This window comes from Gadus macrocephalus, chromosome 6, assembly GCF_031168955.1.
Source record: "Gadus macrocephalus chromosome 6, ASM3116895v1".
Taxonomy (NCBI): domain Eukaryota; kingdom Metazoa; phylum Chordata; class Actinopteri; order Gadiformes; family Gadidae; genus Gadus; species Gadus macrocephalus.
In genome coordinates this window covers 433028-453984 of record NC_082387.1, presented here as the reverse complement: position 1 = coordinate 453984, position 20957 = coordinate 433028, and the positions used below count along the sequence as shown (strand labels likewise).

Sequence of the window (20957 nt, the reverse complement as noted above, 5' to 3'; positions counted from 1 at the left end):
TAGCGCTCGTAGTTGAGAGCATAGACTGTATGAAAGTTAAACTCAAACTCTAGTTGTGAGAAGTTCTTAGAAGTGTCTGGGTGTCAACCTCCTTTCCTGATTTGCCTAGCGTTACTGAATCTTCTACGTGCACCTCTCCAGCATGGACTTCTGGGGTAACCGTCTCATCCTGGATCGTCTAGCATGCAATGCACGGTTCGTAGGCCATTGGCATGTCGTGGCGGGCTTTGGCCGCAGTCGTTACGACTTTACAATTGAGGCCTAGCGTGCTGGCATTGTTCACCGCTGTAGCAGATGGGCGAATGGATGTTTAGGATAATATGTTTCAAATATGAATGATATAACCACTTACATTCACACCTGACCACTCTGACGGGATTCTGATGGGTTGCCAGATTATCCGTATATGTGTTTCCGTAGTGTAGTGGTTATCACGTTCGCCTCACACGCGAAAGGTCCCCGGTTCGAGACCGGGCGGAAACATGGTGATAGTATTTGTGTTTAGCGCTCGTAGTTGAGAGCATAGACTGTATGAAAGTTAAACTCAAACTCTAGTTGTGAGAAGTTCTTAGAAGTGTCTGGGTGTCAACCTCCTTTCCTGATTTGCCTAGCGTTACTGAATCTTCTACGTGCACCTCTCCAGCATGGACTTCTGGGGTAACCGTCTCATCCTGGATCGTCTAGCATGCAATGCACGGTTCGTAGGCCATTGGCATGTCGTGGCGGGCTTTGGCCGCAGTCGTTACGACTTTACAATTGAGGCCTAGCGTGCTGGCATTGTTCACCGCTGTAGCAGATGGGCGAATGGATGTTTAGGATAATATGTTTCAAATATGTATGATATAACCACTTACATTCACACCTGACCACTCTGACGGGATTCTGATGGGTTGCCAGATTATCCGTATATGTGTTTCCGTAGTGTAGTGGTTATCACGTTCGCCTCACACGCGAAAGGTCCCCGGTTCGAAACCGGGCGGAAACAGCATTACTTTTTTGAGGTATACAAAGTTAATGTTTAAATTCTCCTGCTTTACTATCAAGAAGCTGTTCGTGAAGAGTCTATCTTGAACAGAACCTTCAGCAGCGTCTACTTGGCACCACGCCACCTCTTGAACCGATAGCCTCGTCATATTATTAAGTATTTAAACCAACGCGGAAAACCTGTTCATGCGGGTGCTTCTAATGACAATTTTTTCTAGGTTTTTTTTCAAACTCACAGGTTTCCGTAGTGTAGTGGTTATCACGTTCGCCTTACACGCGAAAGGTCCCCGGTTCAAGACCGGGCGGAAACAGCATTACTTACAAATTTAATGTTTAAATTCTCCTGCTTTACTATCAAGCATCTATTCTGGAAAAGTCTGACTTGGCACCCCGCCACCTCTTCAACCGATAGCCTCGTCATATTATTAAGTGTTTAAACCTGTGCTGAAAACCTGTTCATGCGGGAGCTTCCGATAACAAAATTATCTAGGGTTTAGCTCAATTAAATCGGTTTCCTTAGTATAGTGGTTATTACGTACGCCTGACATGCAAAAGGTCACCGGTTCGAAACCGAGAGGAAACTGTTTCATTGTTTTGAGATATACAAAGTTAATGTTTAAATTCTCCTGCTTTACTATCAAGCAGCAGCGTCTACTTGGCACCCCGCCACCTCTTCAACCGATAGCCTCGTCATATTATTAAGTGTTTAAACCTGCGCTGAAAACCTGTTAATGCGGGAGCTTCTGCTGACAACATTTTCCAGGGTTTTGGTCAAACTAACTGGTTTCCGTAGTGTAGTGGTTATCACGTTCGCCTAACACGCGAAAGGTCCCCGGTTCGAGACCGGGCGGAAACATGGTGATAGTATTTGTGTTTAGCGCTCGTAGTTGAGAGCATAGACTGTATGAAAGTTAAACTCAAACTCTAGTTGTGAGAAGTTCTTAGAAGTGTCTGGGTGTCAACCTCCTTTCCTGATTTGCCTAGCGTTACTGAATCTTCTACGTGCACCTCTCCAGCATGGACTTCTGGGGTAACCGTCTCATCCTGGATCGTCTAGCATGCAATGCACGGTTCGTAGGCCATTGGCATGTCGTGGCGGGCTTTGGCCGCAGTCGTTACGACTTTAAAATTGAGGCCTAGCGTGCTGGCATTGTTCACCGCTGTAGCAGATGGGCGAATGGATGTTTAGGATAATATGTTTCAAATATGAATGATATAAACACTTACATTCACACCTGACCACTCTGACGGGATTCTGATGGGTTGCCAGATTATCCGTATATGTGTTTCCGTAGTGTAGTGGTTATCACGTTCGCCTCACACGCGAAAGGTCCCCGGTTCGAGACCGGGCGGAAACATGGTGATAGTATTTGTGTTTAGCGCTCGTAGTTGAGAGCATAGACTGTATGAAAGTTAAACTCAAACTCTAGTTGTGAGAAGTTCTTAGAAGTGTCTGGGTGTCAACCTCCTTTCCTGATTTGCCTAGCGTTACTGAATCTTCTACGTGCACCTCTCCAGCATGGACTTCTGGGGTAACCGTCTCATCCTGGATCGTCTAGCATGCAATGCACGGTTCGTAGGCCATTGGCATGTCGTGGCGGGCTTTGGCCGCAGTCGTTACGACTTTACAATTGAGGCCTAGCGTGCTAGCATTGTTCACCGCTGTAGCAGATGGGCGAATGGATTTTTAGGATAATATGTTTCAAATATGTATGATATAACCACTTACATTCACACCTGACCACTCTGACGGGATTCTGATGGGTTGCCAGATTATCCGTATATGTGTTTCCGTAGTGTAGTGGTTATCACGTTCGCCTCACACGCGTAAGGTCCCCGGTTCGAAACCGGGCGGAAACAGCATTACTTTTTTGAGGTATACAAAGTTAATGTTTAAATTCTCCTGCTTTACTATCAAGAAGCTGTTCGTGAAGAGTCTATCTTGAACAGAACCTTCAGCAGCGTCTACTTGGCACCACGCCACCTCTTGAACCGATAGCCTCGTCATATTATTAAGTATTTAAACCAACGCGGAAAACCTGTTCATGCGGGTGCTTCTAATGACAATTTTTTCTAGGTTTTTTTTCAAACTCACAGGTGTCCGTAGTGTAGTGGTTATCACGTTCGCCTTACACGCGAAAGGTCCCCGGTTCAAGACCGGGCGGAAACAGCATTACTTACAAATTTAATGTTTAAATTCTCCTGCTTTACTATCAAGCATCTATTCTGGAAAAGTCTGTCTGGAACAGGACCTTCAGCAGTGACGACTGGGCACCACGTCACCTCTTAAACCGATAGCCTCATCATATTATTAAGTGTTTAAACCTGTGCTGAAAACCTGTTCATGCGGGAGCTTCCGATAACAAAATTATCTAGGGTTTTGCTCAATTAAACCGGTTTCCTTAGTATAGTGGTTATTACGTACGCCTGACATGCAAAAGGTCACCGGTTCGAAACCGAGCGGAAACAGTTTCATTGTTTTGAGATATACAAAGTTAATGTTTAAATTCTCCTGCTTTACTATCAAGCATCTATTCTGGAAAAGTCTGTCTGGAACAGGACCTTCAGCAGCGTCTACTTGGCACCCCGCCACCTCTTCAACCGATAGCCTCGTCATATTATTAAGTGTTTAAACCTGCGCTGAAAACCTGTTAATGCGGGAGCTTCTCCTGACAACATTTTCCAGGGTTTTGGTCAAACTAACTGGTTTCCGTAGTGTAGTGGTTATCACGTTCGCCTAACACGCGAAAGGTCCCCGGTTCGAGACCGGGCGGAAACATGGCGATAGTATTTGTGTTTAGCGCTCGTAGTTGAGAGCATAGACTGTATGAAAGTTAAACTCAAACTCTAGTTGTGAGAAGTTCTTAGAAGTGTCTGGGTGTCAACCTCCTTTCCTGATTTGCCTAGCGTTACTGAATCTTCTACGTGCACCTCTCCAGCATGGACTTCTGGGGTAACCGTCTCATCCTGGATCGTCTAGCATGCAATGCACGGTTCGTAGGCCATTGGCATGTCGTGGCGGGCTTTGGCCGCAGTCGTTACGACTTTACAATTGAGGCCTAGCGTGCTAGCATTGTTCACCGCTGTAGCAGATGGGCGAATGGATGTTTAGGATAATATGTTTCAAATATGTATGATATAACCACTTACATTCACACCTGACCACTCTGACGGGATTCTGATGGGTTGCCAGATTATCCGTATATGTGTTTCCGTAGTGTAGTGGTTATCACGTTCGCCTCACATGCGAAAGGTCCCCGGTTCGAAACCGGGCGGAAACAGCATTACTTTTTTGAGGTATACAAAGTTAATGTTTAAATTCTCCTGCTTTACTATCAAGAAGCTGTTCGTGAAGAGTCTATCTTGAACAGAACCTTCAGCAGCGTCTACTTGGCACCACGCCACCTCTTGAACCGATAGCCTCGTCATATTATTAAGTATTTAAACCAACGCGGAAAAGCTGTTCATGCGGGTGCTTCTAATGACAATTTTTTCTAGGTTTTTTTTTCAAACTCACAGGTTTCCGTAGTGTAGTGGTTATCACGTTCGCCTTACACGCGAAAGTGCTTTACTATCAAGCATCTATTCTGGAAAAGTCTGTCTGGAACAGGACCTTCAGCAGTGACGACTGGGCACCACGTCACCTCTTAAACCGATAGCCTCATCATATTATTAAGTGTTTAAACCTGTGCTGAAAACCTGTTCATGCGGGAGCTTCCGATAACAAAATTATCTAGGGTTTTGCTCAATTTAACCGGTTTCCTTAGTATAGTGGTTATTACGTACGCCTGACATGCAAAAGGTCACCGGTTCGAAACTGAGCGGAAACAGTTTCATTGTTTTGAGATATACAAAGTTAATGTTTAAATTCTCCTGCTTTACTATCAAGCAGCTATTCGGGAAAAGTCTATCTGGAACAGAACCTTCAGCAGCGTCTACTTGGCACCCCGCCACCTCTTCAACCGATAGCCTCGTCATATTATTAAGTGTTTAAACCTGCGCTGAAAACCTGTTAATGCGGGAGCTTCTGCTGACAAAATTTTCCAGGGTTTTTGTCAAACTAACTGGTTTCCGTAGTGTAGTGGTTATCACGTTCGCCTAACACGCGAAGGCCAGCCGCGTATAGCCGTAGAACGCTTACTAGCCAATCAGAAGCGAGGACGAAAATGCCGCGGATCGGTAGAAGAACTCTTTGTCGAGCAGGAGCGTCTCCCAGAGGAGGTGGTTCGAATCCCACGTTAGCCAAACAAACCAAACTCTTATTTGATTTAGAACACTCTTATTTTCTTTCTACAGCATGTGTAGATGATCCGAAACAATTCCTTTTCAACTATTTTCAACTTTGTAGGCCTATGTGAATTATAATCACTTTTTGGATATGTGGAAATAATTAATCTTTGACGATATGATAATAAGACCTTGTTATTAAAGGATAAATAATAATTCTACTTTTACTTACTGTTTCTTGAAACGTTTGAATTGAACTTAATGATAATAAAAACATTATATTTTATAATATTATAATTATATTTATATTACATAAATTATGCATGAAAGGCACCACGAAGCAAATAATCCAGAAACAAGTTGCTGCCCTTCGATGAAAGTGTCATATTTAATTGTACATGAACACGAGCTGAATAATTAAACACCCAAAATCCAAACTGACATTGAAGATAAATAAAGTTAATATGCAAGCAAAGGAACAATACAAATGTACAGAACACATTTACTAAAAAGTGTAAACATATACAATATTATAGAAAAGTGGACTATCAGTTATTAAACACCCAAAGTCCAAACTGAGATAATATATAAGCAAAGGAACAATACAAATGTACAGAATATATATAATAGAAAGTGTAAACATATATGATATTATGAAATGATTAGTCAAGTTCTCATCATTTCATTTCAGAAAAGAGGACTATTAGTCCTCCTCAACTCCTCTTCTCTGAAACCCATCGGACCTTTTCTGCCTCAAAAAAGTCTGACTGCTGGAACTCCATCCAGGTCATCTCCTTGACCATGCCCTTGTCCTTGTAAAGGGACAACACTCTGGAGGGGCAGTATATGTATTTCCCTGGGATGTCAGGGAAACAGGCATGGACATGAGGGCTGCCAGGACCCTGCTTTAGTGGTTGGTGACAGAATCTGCACAGGCGACCTGTTGGAAGCTGCACTGCAGACTTTCGCTTTGTCCTCTCCTCTGCCACCTTCTTCCACGCTGCACTCCTCTCTTTTACAGCCTCAAGCTCCCTGGCAAAAAAGGGGGAGGCAGCAAAGTCCACAAAATACATCCTGGGGTCTTTGAGGCCTTCCTCTCTATACATTTTAAAGACCCGTGTGGAGCAGTAAAAGTACTTCACCTCAGGGGACTGAAAGAAAAAGTGAACAGTGGATCCATCGCCAAGGTACCTGGACTTTGGCTGACCACAGGACAAACAGTTTCTGGGCACCTTTCTCTCCTGCCTTGGTTGTTGCTGCTGTTGTTTCTGGAGGATCTCTGACACGATCTTCTCCACTGTGGCCCGGCTCAGTGACTCCTCCGGGGGGGGAGCCACAGCTGGAGGGTTGACGGTCGCAGGAGGCAGGGCTGTGACGGGTACACAGACTGTTTTGCTGCCTGTGGTCAAACTCTGCCACAGCTGCTGGGTCTCCAAAACCTTCTCTGGGCTGGTGTTGAGAGAGGAGCTGGTGTTTTTCAGCTTGGCCAGATGCTTGACATATCTGGAGATATGCTGGCCTGTGGTAGGATGAAGGAGGCTGTTGGGATCCGTGCACGCCCTCTGCACCATGGCAGCATATTCCGCATCCACCCTCTTCAGAAGAGCTTTGGCTCCATGGTGTTTAGCCAAAAGCCCATCGATGGCTGCTCTCATGGGGGCGGTCCACCGGCCGTGGTCCAGGACTTGAACCAGGCCTCCCGTCTTAATGGGTCCAGTGCGGGCGGCTCGAGGAGAGCAGGATATGGGCAGTGGCGCCACCCCTCGCAGGTCTAAGGAATAAAGCATATGTTTATTATATTGTTTATATTATTATTACAAGCTAATTGTATACAGTAGCCATGTGTGAAGTTGTTTTTAACAGTTAACTGTTGTGCATGAGGAATGGTAGGTGGGTAACCTGTATCCATCAAAGGGTGAGGCTCTTCTTTGGCTGTGGCAGATGCTGGCATAGGTGGCTGGAAACTGAGGATCGGCACTGCTCCCACTGGGTTGTCCTGGGCAGTGCCATCACTGGTCTCCTGAAATACAGCATCAAATGTAATGATTGAGTCAGTCAGTCATTCTGTCAGTGGGTTGGAAATTGACAGTGTGTGATTATTCTGGATTACCTCAGAGTCTGTGCCCGCCACAATGTCATGCACCTCATCCAGGGCAGAGGAGTGCAGCTGTGTTGCCATGGTTACAGCAGCAGAGGCGTTGTGCTGTGTCCTGTGTTTGTCCCAGTTTAAAACCACAGGACGACAGCCTGGCTCCACGTACTGCAGCCCGAATCTCTCCCCTGTGTCCCTGTTTGAGATGTGCAGAGCTGGGTATTTTCGCACCCCTGTCACCCTTTGACAGGCTGCGTTCAGTTCCCAAATGAGCAGGGGGTCAAACACAGCTGGCAGCTCCACACCAGGCTGCTTCAGGTCCACAAGCCTCTGAAAGTTCCAGCGCACCACTCCAGTCATGGCCTGGGCCTGGAAGAGCTCAGTGGACACCCGGTTGCCAGTCACCCACTGGGCCTGGTGACAGTGGAAGCCCTCCTGCTGAGACGTGCCTCTAACAGGGATCCAAACAGGTACAGCCGCTCCTTCGCCCTTGGTGTAATTAAGCTGCAAGGTGCCACCGTATCTGTAGAGGATCCCCTCCTCCACCTCAGGGTCGCTCAAGCAGCCTCTTAAGATGTGTATCCGCTGAATCCTCCACACCTTGAACATGGAGGCCTTATAGAGGAGCACATCATTCACGTCCTTTGCCAGGTGGAAGTGATGGAGGACGTCTTCCACTCTCTGCAGCAGTTCTCTGGGCTGTGGCACCTGTGTCCTGCAGTGATCTCTAATGTGCTGCTTGGTTGGATTGGCAGGAGAGATTCCACAGAAGGTGTAAGCGTCCTTCAGCCTCTCGAGATCCCCCTGGTCCACAACGAGAAAGGCTGCAGAGAGGAACTGGCAGAAGGAGCTGTACAGAGGATGATGCTCTGACACACACTCTCTGGTAAGCCGGCGCATACAATGAAACAAGTCTAACTTGATGCTAATGTCTACATTAAACTTGTTCCTTGCAGCACTTGTGTTGGCGAGGTTTCCAGAGGTGGCCTCTGTGACTATAGCCTCTGTGGTCTTCCAGCAGTCCCATGACAGGTGCTCCTGAGCTCTGCTGTCCAGGACCTTGAAGGCAGCACAGCAGTCCCTAAAACATTAAAAACACATTTTATTGCAGTCGAAAAATATATATTTTTGGGTGAAATACTATTAGACTATTCATCTATTTTAGAATTCCATTTCTTTATATTTGTATCTCAGATTAGTCAGATGACACAATAAACTGTGCAAAATGGAATAAATGGGTGAAATCAAACAAACGTGTGTAAGTCTAGTAAATTTTTAAACATAAACACTTTATACCTGTCCACCCAGTGGCAGCATGCCTTCTCCACTCCAGCTGCAGTGTAGCGTTGAGCCAGTCCCTGATACACCAGATGAAGGGACCGATCACACTCTGACTGCAGCATCACCCAGCTCAGGATCATCCAGTTCTCATTCATGATGGCGTAGGAAGACATGGTGCCAGACGACAGCACGACCTTCCTCGCCACTTTCCGAGTGTGATCCGACCTCAGTGCCCGTCCAAAGGTCCCCTGCAGCAGTAGTGTGAGGAGCTGCTCCTGCCTCTGATACTCCTGGACCTGGCAGTTGACCAGGTAGTGCGAAGAAAGAGACACTCCCCGCCAGCTATCAGCATCTGAATATCCCCCGAATGAAGCTGGAGTGTCTGCCTGTCTGAGGTGCCCAGTGATGGTCTTCTGGCCGTAGGCTCCTTCCTCAGCATCCCTGATGTTCTGCACACTCAGCAGGTAGGCCAGATGAGCTCGCTCATACTTAAGATGGACCGCCTCTGTCAGCTGCTTGGTCATGTCCTCCGGTGATCTGCCACTGCGTCTCAGCTCATCCATCACCGATTTGCAGATGGCTTTTTTGTGCATCAGGAAGGCTGGCACAATGTTATTGAAGCGTTTTGGCAACATCTCCAGCCATTGGGGTTTGTCAGCATGCCAGTACCTCTTACAGGCTTTACAGGTGAGCCGTGAAGCAAAAAGATAGTACTGACCACTGGTGCCGATGATCACTCTGGGCCGTCCAACACCAGAAGAAGCTACCTGAGGGTTGGGACAACCATGAAGGCAGGGCAGGACAAAATTGTTCCTCACCCTCTCCATGATCGCATGCTCCGGCTTCCAAATGAAGAATGGGTGGAGCTGAAAATATTTGGGCGAAGGCAGTGCAGCAATATTGTCTATGAGCTCAGGCTGAGGTGGATAGCGCCACAGGGTAATCATGTTCATTGGGTGACGTACTGGACGTGACCCTGGCCACAGACCCAATGTCTCAAGCTCAGTCTTCATCCAGATCTGCTGCTGATGGGAGCAGTTCCACTGTGCAACATCCTGATTGTAGCCTGGGGCTGCTGGCTGCCTGACAGGAGGCGCAGGACATGGTGGAGCTGTAAAACACAAACATATAAAACACTACAGTATATTCAGAGTACAAGGAAATAAAATCGAGCTCTATATCAATGACATGGTTAAACTAGTGTTAAGAATTCTTACCTTCATCATGGACAGTGTCTCCCTGCGCTTCCACAGGGGCAATACTCAGTAGGGATGATGTATCTAGGATGGTGAGATATAAACAGGAAAGTGTTGGCAACATGTGCTTAAGATATAATTTCTCAGAGCATTTAAGAAAATAAAACATTTACTTTTAGGAAGAGATGGACCTGCTCTTATTCCAGACTCCAAAGGACTGCGGGAGACTGCCTTTCTGTGTGCTTTGGAAAAAAATTGTAACAAAACATGAGCACTATATATAAATGAATGAAAATGTGATTAATCAGAATGAAACTGATATTTATGTGAGATACACTGGAGGTATAAGAGCACTACTGTCATACTTTGTTTCAACACATCGGGCTCCTGCTCTCTTATCCCGAGCTCTGGGGCAATGGCGAGCAGCTGGGCAGGGACCGGCAACAGGGCCTTCGCTGTGGCTATGGGATTAAAAGGAAAACATATAAATGTCATGCAATCTGAATGACATCCAGGATGAAGTGGGAAGGAAACAAATATAATAACCTTTCGCAGCAGTCACAGTGGGGTCATCCGGTTCTGCAGGTCTAGCAGCAGTAGCTGGTGGCTTCGTCCTGTGAGCTGTAAAAACAATCAGTGTTATTTTCCTCACACATTTAAGTTTCTTATGCTTTGCAATCTGACTTTACCTGTTGTCTTTGCAGCTAACTGGTAGCACAGACTAAACATTTTTCATTCAATTTTGAATGGTTGTTTATTTGAAATGTAATAACACAAATCGTTTAAGCATCTGAGAACAGGTAAAGCACAGAAGCAATATAAGTATATAGTAAGAATATCACTGGTCAATCAAAGATGTGGCATGTGAACCTGTATCTAAGCCTCTGTGGTATTTCACACGCCAAATCCTTGAACGACAGCTTAAATGAAGCATGCATATAACACAAAACACTTACCATCTTCGACGGCATGTTAATTCCTTTGGTTAGTTGGAGAGCAAGAGAACACAAACATCAGAACAGACCAGAACACGGCCAAAATAACAAACTAGTTGACAAAAAATAGTAACGGCAGGTGAATTCTGTTGTAAACAGAATCCTCCGTCCGCACTGATGAAGAAAAACCTTTCGTTGGATCCACAGCTGCTCTTCCCTGGACTGCTGCTGGTGGGCCTGAAAGCACAGGGGACATTTGATCAAGTACCGGAAGAGTTACGGTTTCACCCTTGATGATCCACCCACTTAGTCCGGTGTCAAATAAAGATGGAGACAGGTTCAACATCTGTCTCTCCAGTTCCTCGTCCTCCTCCATCACTAGGAGATTAAACAAAACATTCATTGTGTTTTAGGTACATTCAAAGATCATGATGTCAGTATTTGAATATTGTTGTGAACTGACCTAGAGTGCCTGATGTTGGGGTGGAGGCAGTAGATGTGGTGGAGCCTTCTGCAGGTGTTGGAAAGGAGATTAAACAAAACATTCATTGTGTTTTAGGTACATTCAAAGATCATGAAGTCAGTATTTGAATATTGTTGTGAACTGACCTAGAGTGCCTGATGTTGGGGTGGAGGCAGTAGATGTGGTGGAGCCTTCTGCAGGTGTTGGACAGGATTCAGCCCTTTCCTGCTTGAGGATGTACTGCTGCAGGTTGTACATCTTGCTGTTTTTGATGCACTTTTGGCGTGAGATGTAGGCAGCATAACCATCCGCCCTGCTCTCCCAGATCTGCCTCCAGGTGGTTTTGGCCCTGCGACCAAAGCCGACAATATTGTCCCCCTCTGACGCCACTGGTTCAGCAGGGTTCCTGGAGATCAGGTAGTTCCTCAGGTCCTGTATTTCCTGGAAGCTCCTGGCATAGTCCAGAAAAGACAGCAGGCTGTCCTTACTGTGTCCCTGTGGGTTGAAGGTCCCGGCTCTCTCCTCATCGTCTACCTTTTTCATCAGGTAGATGGTGTAGCCGACATCGTTCTCGAGGATCCACTTGAACGATTTTCCCTGGTACTTGCCGAACTGCAGCAGGTACTCTCCCATCACCTCCTGTCGGTCCGACACATCCCCTCCTCGCTGGATGACCACAGTGCGAGCGCTGGTCTTCACTAGCTCAGGTTTCTCAGCGGGACTATTGACCTGAAGCCCAGGATTATGTTTTATCCTCATGGCTTCAGAGGATGGGTCCTGCCGCAGATGACCAGATGGTCCCCTCCTAAATGTCACCGTCATCTTTCCGGGGAAGAAGCTGACGGGATTCATGATTTCTTTTCACTGCAAAAAATAATGCATATTACATAGTTGTATATGATTATACAGTAAGAGTAGCTAGTATAAGTTATATTGTAATGTAGTAATAATTAAAGCTATATAATAATACTGTTATATTAACAGCATTATTCATATCAACATTAATGAGCATTTGTAATGAGTCTAGTGGGTTTAACCCACGTAAATTCAGTTTCCCAACTCTTAACTGAGACAATACTAATCCCCCTTCAGATAGTAGTCAGAGAGTATCGATTAATGAGGGGTATTTGTATTTATATATATATAGATAGAGATATTTCAGTGTGACGCTGACCTGACAGATGGCTCTTACAGTGTGTACACAGTAATATTATTTAGAAGCTGTTGTAACATATAACGTTACGTATAAAAGTGAATTTACGAGTTAAAAACAATAGGTCCAACTTACAATTGAAAAGCTAACTTGTTGTTGTTAACTTGGTGTCTCCTGGCGAAAAGTAAACTTGTCCACGGATGAAAATAATTGTCAACTCTTCCAGAACGTTCAACGCCCGAGAACGTTCGATGCTGTCTGTCACTCAGAAAAGAAATCATCTCCTTACTTCTGCCGAGGGGGGAAACAGCGCCACCAAAATCCCGCTTGTGGCCAGAAAAATATTACATCCGTAGTGATAAGAACTACCATAGAGAATGAATGGGAAAAGTTAAGGAAGTTAAGGACGACTATTCTCGGCTCCCGCGCGGGAGGTCCCCGGTTCGAAACCGGGCGGAAACAGCATTAGTGTTTTGAGATCAACAAAGTTAATGTTTAAATTCTCCTGCTTTACTATCAAGCAGTGTAACGGTGCGGCGGCCCGCTACTGCAGGCAATGGATAAAAACAGGACTGACACCGGGATTTACAAGTACCCTTTTATTTAAAGGGACTCTCACCTTTGTTGCATTTTTACACTTTTTTTGGATAAGGTTAAATTGGTATTAATAAGGTAATAACACTCTAATATGCAAGACAGACCCACCAGGAGTAAAAACAAACAATTATTTTACCCTCATAATATTTAGTGAAAACTTCAACCAATAAAATTCTTCGGACCGAATGACCTTATTGGCCGACAGACCTGTCTGTTTGCTGCATGGATATATAAGGTTTTCCGTCTGCTTCTTGTGGCGCATTCGGGCCCGCGTCATCAAGGCGCGTCCTCAACTAGAGGGTTTGTTTTGATTCCACGGCAGACAGTAGCGAGTAGCGACTGACGATGGCAGACCAAAGTGGTCCACGGCGTACTGAAACTGCACCATTCAGTCCGATTAGGGGACTCATCTCGGACTCAGACTCACAGAGTTACCCTCCTCTGGAGCCTCAGGAAGACCTCCAGACTGTTGGCCACCAACTGCACCATTCAGTCCGATTAGGGGACTCATCTCGGACTCGGACTCACAGAGTTACCCTCCCCTGGAGCCTCAGGAAGACCTCCAGACTGTTGGCCACCAACTGCACCATTCAGTCCGACAAGGGGACCCGATTCGGCCTCAGAAGCCAAGTGGTCCCGCTCCCCTGGATGATTCTCAGGACCTCCAGACCGTTGGCAACCAACCGCACCACTCAGTCCGATTAGGGGACCCGTTTCGGACTCAGACGCGAAGTTGTCCCGCTACTCTGGAGCTCCAGGAAGACCTCCAGACCGTTGGCAACCAACCGCCACACTCAGTCCGATTACGGGACCCATTTCGGGCTCAGACGCGACGTTGTCCCGCTAATCTGGAGCTCCAGGATGGTAGATATTATGACCCCTGGGAGTCTAAACATAACCCATGGGAGTCTAAACATAACCCATGGGAGTCTAGAACTTTTGTACTGTAGCGACCCTGGGACAGTTAAATACTTTGTGTGTTATGTGTTACATTATATTTCGGTCAATCAGCGTGGGGGCGAATCATTAGGTCAGCTGGGGGAGGGCCTTGGAAGAACACGAGGGTGGGGGCCTGCACGTGAGTGAGACCGTGTTGGGGGTTGCCGGGGTAACCGGGGTTTGTTTTGTGTCGGTTTTCTGCCGTTGGTTACAATGTTACGGGTTTCAGTGACCTGGTTTTGGTTCATTAAAACTACCTTCAACTACTAATGACTCGACATCATTATTGACTCGACATCATTATGTCACCGGCGAGGTCGTTACAGTACTCGCTTAGTTTTGTACTCGCTTAGGGGGTGGGGCATTGGAGGAAGGCGGGATGATTTGAATGTGCTGTAATTCTCAAAAGCAACAAAGGTGAGAGTCCCTTTAACACACACAGAACATTCAAACACTTGCATGACGCCACCTGCAACACACAAAAAACATACGTTAGGAGGAAGCCAGTCAGGGGACACGGTAGAAACAAGGACAACGTAAAAACACTCACGTTACGGTTGCGCTGGCTTCCGGGTGTCGGGGGCTGCGGGAGGACCCGACATGAAGTCCGGAAGAACATTTGTGCGGTGGGGGGGTGACGTCAGACGGGCGAGACCAAGTGTGTGAGAGGAGAGGGGTGTGTTGGGGTACTTGGGGAATATTTAAGGTGTCAGGGAAGTAGAGGGTAAGGTTGGGTTTTAGACGAATAGGTCTGGAGTAAGGTGGGTAACTAGGGGTGGGGATAGGTAAATCGGAAATGTGTAGGGGAGGGTTAATTGAATTAAGAGGGGTATGGGTTAGGCCAGGTAGGATATATTCAGGTCCAAATCATGTAGGTGGGGCAGAAGGGTCTGAGGTGAGCGGGTGACAACACCTGGCTCTTAGATCAGCCAAGGGCTTTATTAGTGCCGAGGGGAGGACTGTTGTTTTTTTGATTTATTGATAGTTTCGATTAGTGAAAGTTATTTAGAATTATTGATTGTTTTCTTTTTGTGTTTATTCATTATTTATTTTTTTTGCCTCCTGATGGACATTTTTGTACCGGAATAAATTCAGGCCAACGGCCTTACTAACATCGTTCATACTGCCTCCAATCCTTCCACCGCCGCAAGGCTCATCCTGGTAACAATTGGTGTCAGAAGTGGGATCGGAGCGCCTCAACAGGGGGCAGTGTGGAAGATGGGACCAAAAGCCAAGCCGGCAAAAGAGGGCGATGTCCGTCACCAGCAGGAAGAGGAACGGGTGGATACCACCAGCACCAGGCCAACAGAGGGAGAGGGACCCTCGGGAAGCGGTAGCCCAGCAGAGGGAGTAGTGTCGGAGCTGGCGAGCATGATGAAGATAATGCTACAGGCCCAAGAAGTGGTACGGTGCCAGGATCAGCGCTGGAAGGTGATGAGCCACCAATTCCAGCTACTCCAAGGTCAGGTGGGAGACATCCAAGACAGTGAGGCGTCAAGAGCCAACATACCGCAGCTGCTGACGCTGACGGGAGACTCCAGAGAGACAAGGTTTAAGGATCCTAAGCTTCAACCGCTATCGAAAGAGGATGACATCGAACACTTCCTAGCCACGTTCGAGAGGGTGGCAGTGACCTGCAGGTGGCCGGAGTCCACATGGGCCATACGGATGGTGCCACTACTCACCGGGAAGGCTCGCGGTGCATTCGTCGCCATGGACATGGAGGACACAGACGACTACACCCTGGTGAAGGAGGCCATTATGAAAAAGTACAATATAAGGCCCGAGACCTACCGACAGAAATTCCGTACGTCAGAGATTTTGCCGGGTGAGACACCAAGAGAATTGTATGTCAGACTAAAATAATACCTCCAGAAGTGGATCAGGCCTGAGAAGCATTCAGTGAAGGAGATCACAGAGATGATAATCCTGGAACAGTTTATGGATATGCTGGGCGAGGATATGGCCATCTGGGTCCGAGAGCATGATCCCAAGACGGCAGAGGAGGCAGCCAGGTTGGCAGAAGTGTTCCAGTCGGCTCGACTATGCACCAGAGGCCCAAGCACAAGCCGATGGAGCTCAGCCGGAAGGAAATCTGATGAGAAGCGTGGTGATGAGAAGCGTGGTCAGTCTTATGGTAGGTCCACCAGTTATAATAGATGGCCAGATGGTACCAGACAGGACGTTAACTGTTATCACTGTGGGAAACCGGGTCACACTAAACAAAACTGTCAGGAGAAGAAAACACAGGACACAAACATGTGCTATGCACTGAGACCACACACACAACATACACCTAACAGCACAGGTCACTCAGTTCAGGTTTTGGTTAATGGAGAAGCTGCAAAAGCTCTTGTTGATACTGGCAGTTCACAAACACTGGTTCATCAGAGTCTAATCCCGTTGGAGGAGTGTAGGATGAAACCCCCAGTTAAAGTATGCTGTGTCCATGGTGATGTTAGGAGCTATCCTACGGCTGAGATTGGCCAGACCTTTTTCATGTCTGTTGCTGTAGCACCCCAGCTGCCTTATAGAGTTGTGTTGGGGCATGATTGTCAAGTTGTACGGTTTTGTTTTGGTTTTTGGTGAGTTTTCAGTTTTGTTTGGTTGGTTTTAAGCACTGTGTTTTTCCCTAACTCGAAAAGGATGTGACACTGAAGGAGTTCTGAAGGCACTGGGTTTCACACAAGGACTGGACAGACAACAGTTGTTCCCGTTTTTGGTCTTTCCTCTTTTTTTCTTTTTATTTAGAATATAGAGCACAAGTCCATAGGGTTGCAATGGTTAGCCCTTAGTCCTTAGGTAAAAAACCTAAGATAAACAGACATGAAGATACACAGAGCAGTAGTTAGTTGTCACTTGAATAAATGTGCAAAATGCAATAAACATGGATGAAATGTGCAAATATGCTATAATCCTGTGCAAAGTGAGTATACATTAGATTGAACATGAGCAGCCCCACTATGAAATATGAAGTGCCCGTGCCCAACTGGAGATGCGTGGTTAAAAGAGTTACAGCCATTTCGCTGGGACCACAATTAATAGACTGCAAAGTCTCAGATGCAATGCGCGCAGGCCATTAAGCTTTCGTCCTGTTTTTAACCAACATTAAAAACACTACAATGGTGACAATCAGAGCAAACGCCAAGCTCCAAACATGCCGACCGTATACGCCACAAATCAAGTCAAACGAGACATGCGCTTACCGGCAGCCTCTCCAATTTTCAGCGTTACGTTTCCGCACAGCACTTTTCCCAAACTGAGAGCCAGCACAGATTAATTTCCGTGTTACTCTCACCAGTGTGTCTCCCCAACTAAACGCCAACCAGATAAATAAGCACCTGTGAGCTGAATGCAGCACAACCAAATCAGTCGAACAGCGGACAGCTGACGCTCATTAGTTGACTCGCGCTTCTCTTCCCATTTACCGCGGCTAACACACCACCTACTTTTTCTATTTTTTTTAATTTCTGTTTTTAATTTTTCTCCCGTGCATTTTTCCTGTGAATTTAAACAAACCGCTGCAGACCTAGTCTGACGCGACACCCACACACACACACACACACACACACCTGCACCTACAGACGCACACACCTGCATTTTCCCTGTGAATTCAAAACAAACCGCTGCAGACCTAGTCTGACGCGACACCTCCCACTCGAGCTTCCTGTGCCTAGACAGGAAGGTCGCACACAAAAAACATACTACATCACCATTATGGGCACTGCTCCTCAACAGGCAATAAAACTATGAGCCGCCTAACATCTCTGCGCAGTACCACACAGTTGCGTTTCTCCTTCCGGTCACCAGAGGTGTGGACTGCTGGTTGCTGAGGGTGAACTGAGACACAGCTGCCTGTGGTGACAAGAACTTCAGCATCTCTAACGATGCCCTTTGGGTCAGAGGATACGGTGACGACTCGACCAAGTCTAAATTGCCCCCGCAAGGCATTCTGATCGCAGAGCCAAACAATGTCACCAACAGAAACATTTCTTTCTGCGGTGTGCCACTTGGACCGGACGAACAGGTTGGGGCCTGCGAGCTGGGACCAAGCTTTCCAGAACTCGTTGACCTGGGTTTGGATCTCTCGGAGCCGCTTGTAGGGGTAGTTCTGGAAGTCAAAGGACTTGAGGTCACCAGTCTGCGATGCTCGACCAAGGAGGAGAGAGTTTGGCGTCACGTATTGAACGCGGTCCTCCCGACTCTGCACTCTTGCATCAATAGGCCGCTCATTTGCCAGGTTTGCTGCCATCTGGAGGGCTGTGAGGAACTCGCTGAAGGTGAGGTTTGCCTGGGTGCACAGACTTTGAAGGGCTCTCTTTGTGATCTTTACGGCAGCTTCTGCAGCTCCATTTCGATGCGGTGAATCGGCAGGGAGCACTTTCCATGTCCAGCTTGTCCCATTCTTCACAGCATACTCTTCCAGGTTTGGCATGTCTTGGCTACCCAGGAAACTGTAAAGGTCTTCCAGCAGAGACTTTGCACCAACAAAGTTGGTTCCAGGGTCTGACCAGACCTTGGTGGGGTGCCCTCTGATGGCGGTGAACCTTTGGTAGGCCATCAGGAAGCTTTCCGTTGAAAGGCTGTTGACAAGGTCGATATGCAGAGCCCGGCTTGCCATGCAGCAGAAGACGACTCCCCAGACTTTCATGGAGACTCTTCTTTTGATGTCATCTCTGACCAGGTAAGGTCCGAACAGGTCGACTGACATGAATTGGAACGGCGCAGCAGGTCTTGCCCTTTCTACGGGTAGGTCACCCATCACTTGTTGGCAGACTTGAGCTCTGGCCTTTTTGCAGTGGATGCACTTATTGATGACTTGTTGAGCCAGTCTCCTGCCTTGCACAATCCAAGCCTTTTGCCGCATTCTGAGTAGAGTGCCAGCAACTCCTTCATGGCCTTCTTGGTGACTTTGGCATGCCAGCAGAGTCCCCAACCAGGTGTTGAAGGGGATCAGTGGAACAGCACGGCCATCTTCTTTAAAGTGCTGGACCCTGCCACCGCACAGCAACAGCCCGCTGGCTTCGTCCCTGTACGCGACCAGCCGGTTTGTTGTGGTGTCAGGGAAGGTAGCTCCTTCTTGTGCCGCGAGGCAGATGTCTCGGAAGGAGTCTTCTCTCTCGGCCACAGTGACTGTACCGGTCATTTGGACTGCCTCCCACTTTGGTTTCCCCCGGGCTTTGAGACCGAGAAATTTCTTTGCGGCCCTCCAGACCAGTGCAAGAGACTTTATCAGTCTGGTTAGGCTGCTGAACCGCTGGATTTTCACCAGATTTGTGACAGCGGATCCAGCAGGAGGCCTGTGCAGATTAGTGGGGTTTGAGCTTGGTTCCGTCTTGGGTTCCTTCTTTGCTCCAGATCGGGTCAGTGCAGCAATGAATGCCTTCTTCTGGATGCGCATGATGTTCTCTCTGGCTTCCACAGCAACATCTTTTGCAGATTTCACGGGCCACTCACGCTCGGGGAGGCTCAGAAACTTGGGACCAAGCTGCCATTCAGTGTCTTCGTCCAGCTCCTCCGGGCTTGCCCCTCTTGAGATAATGTCTGCGATGTTGAGAGGCCCAGGAATCCACCACCAGTCTTGGACGTTTGTGCTGCCTTGGATTTCTCCAATTCTATTGGCAAAAAACGTTTGGTAGCCGTAGCTCTCACGTTGGATGGCCCCCAGGACTGTCCGGCTGTCGATCAGGTGGTACCACTTTTCCACACGGATACTACAGTGCTTCTGGAAGTACTTCTTTAGACGGCCAGCGTAGACGGCACCGCAGAATTCAGCCTTGACAGCGTCGCCCTTGTGGTCTAGAGGAGTCAACCTGGCTTTGGCTTCGACCAGTCGTAGGGTCACAGTGTGTGGCATTTTCCACCGTAGGTACAGTGCAGCACCATAGGAACGCTCGCTGCCATCGGAGAAGGTGATACCGCAGGGTTTGGCACAAGAGTCAGGTGGTGTCAAGGCTCTGGTGAACTTCAGCCGACTGAGCTCAGCGTAGTCTTCAAGGAGGCAGATGGCGTCTTCCCGAAGGCCCTCGGACAAAGGTGCGTCCCATGTATCCTCAGCTGGACTGTACTTAACTCTTGCCTCCTGGAATGCTCTTCTTACCAGGATGGCTCCCTTCTGCTTGACCGGTGTTGCAAGGCCGAGGGGATCGTACAGCCCAGAGAGTTGACTTAGGAGCTCTCGCCGGGTAAGTGGATTTGGTGCCTGGGCCCTGACTTCCTCTTTTGACAGGTTTACTCCCAGCCGCATTTTCTTCTTCTTTTTGGAGAAGTTCACAGCCACCATTAGGTGCAGCTTGTCGTGCTCTGGATCGTACCCAAGACCCAGGGCTTTGTTGTTCTCCTCTGAGAGTTGGTTTGGGAGGACCATCACTGAGGGTTCTTTCTTCTGGGGGTCACCTGGTTCTGACCTCCCACTTTGGCCTGAGTAGACCCATGGCTTCATATAGAATCCACCAGCTTCCAGGATGTGCTCAACGTTTGCCGTGATTTGCTTGAGCTTGTTCAGGTTGTCATTCGAGACCAAGATGTCATCGACATACGCGTCTTGCTCCAGCACTCAACGCTCTTCTGCGAGATGGTGGAACATGGGCAAATTTGCAGTTTCCCGCATGGCGACTTGTGCGATACAGCCTGCTGGTTTGTCGCCAATGTTGACTCTCGTGATGGCATATTCCTGGATGTCATCCTCCTCAGAGTCTCTCCACAGGAAGCGGTGGAGGTGCACTTCTTGGTCCTCAAGCCATACAGAATTGTACATTTTTTTCACCAAGTGCGGCGAAGACGCCTTGCCGGAATCGGATGAGGACAGCACGAATGTCGTTAAGGACGTCTGGACCTTTGAGGAGTAGGTCATTCAGGCTCTGGCCCTTGAATTTCTGACTGCTATTCCAGACGAGACGGACTGGTGTAGTCACAGAGTGCGGATTTGGAGCAATCAAGTGGCTGATGTACCACACAGGCCCAGTCCAGCTTGCCGAATCTTCTTTGGACAGTTTGACTGCAGCTCTCCGGTCGACCATCTCATGGACTTGAGCTTTGTAGGCCGCCTTCCATTTTGGCTCCTTTGCCAACTGTTTTTCTGTCCTCAGGA

At 47.6% G+C, this 20957-nt stretch overlaps 3 protein-coding genes and 4 non-coding genes across 7 annotated transcripts; 4 read left to right on the top strand and 3 right to left on the bottom strand.

Moving 5' to 3' along the window:
- Positions 1–912: 912 nt before the first annotated feature.
- trnav-cac (transfer RNA valine (anticodon CAC)) lies at positions 913–985 on the top strand. Its single transcript has one exon. It is a non-coding gene; the product is annotated as a tRNA-Val (tRNA).
- A 237-nt stretch (positions 986–1222) lies between these two features.
- Positions 1223–1295, top strand: trnav-uac (transfer RNA valine (anticodon UAC)). The gene has a single exon. It is a non-coding gene; the product is annotated as a tRNA-Val (tRNA).
- A 472-nt stretch (positions 1296–1767) lies between these two features.
- trnav-aac (transfer RNA valine (anticodon AAC)) lies at positions 1768–1840 on the top strand. Its single transcript has one exon. It is a non-coding gene; the product is annotated as a tRNA-Val (tRNA).
- A 1850-nt stretch (positions 1841–3690) lies between these two features.
- On the top strand, positions 3691–3763 carry trnav-aac (transfer RNA valine (anticodon AAC)). Its single transcript has one exon. It is a non-coding gene; the product is annotated as a tRNA-Val (tRNA).
- A 2017-nt stretch (positions 3764–5780) lies between these two features.
- Positions 5781–7229, bottom strand: LOC132459018 (uncharacterized). The gene is made up of 2 exons (XM_060053418.1): positions 7111–7229; positions 5781–6982 (listed from the first exon to the last, which is right to left on the bottom strand). The coding sequence occupies exons 1-2, from the start codon at positions 7160–7162 to the stop codon at positions 5925–5927; spliced, it is 1110 nt and encodes a 369-aa protein (XP_059909401.1). The 5' UTR covers positions 7163–7229; the 3' UTR covers positions 5781–5924.
- A 41-nt stretch (positions 7230–7270) lies between these two features.
- LOC132459054 (uncharacterized) lies at positions 7271–11034 on the bottom strand. Its single transcript, XM_060053437.1, has 8 exons — positions 10905–11034; positions 10737–10759; positions 10327–10401; positions 10146–10241; positions 9954–10022; positions 9802–9864; positions 8600–9695; positions 7271–8384 (listed from the first exon to the last, which is right to left on the bottom strand). The coding sequence occupies exons 7-8, from the start codon at positions 9595–9597 to the stop codon at positions 7271–7273; spliced, it is 2112 nt and encodes a 703-aa protein (XP_059909420.1). The 5' UTR covers positions 9598–9695; positions 9802–9864; positions 9954–10022; positions 10146–10241; positions 10327–10401; positions 10737–10759; positions 10905–11034.
- Positions 11035–11273: 239 nt separating this feature from the next.
- On the bottom strand, positions 11274–12765 carry LOC132459017 (uncharacterized). The gene is made up of 2 exons (XM_060053417.1): positions 12467–12765; positions 11274–12042 (listed from the first exon to the last, which is right to left on the bottom strand). The coding sequence occupies exon 2, from the start codon at positions 12028–12030 to the stop codon at positions 11296–11298; it is 735 nt and encodes a 244-aa protein (XP_059909400.1). The 5' UTR covers positions 12031–12042; positions 12467–12765; the 3' UTR covers positions 11274–11295.
- Positions 12766–20957: the final 8192 nt, after the last annotated feature.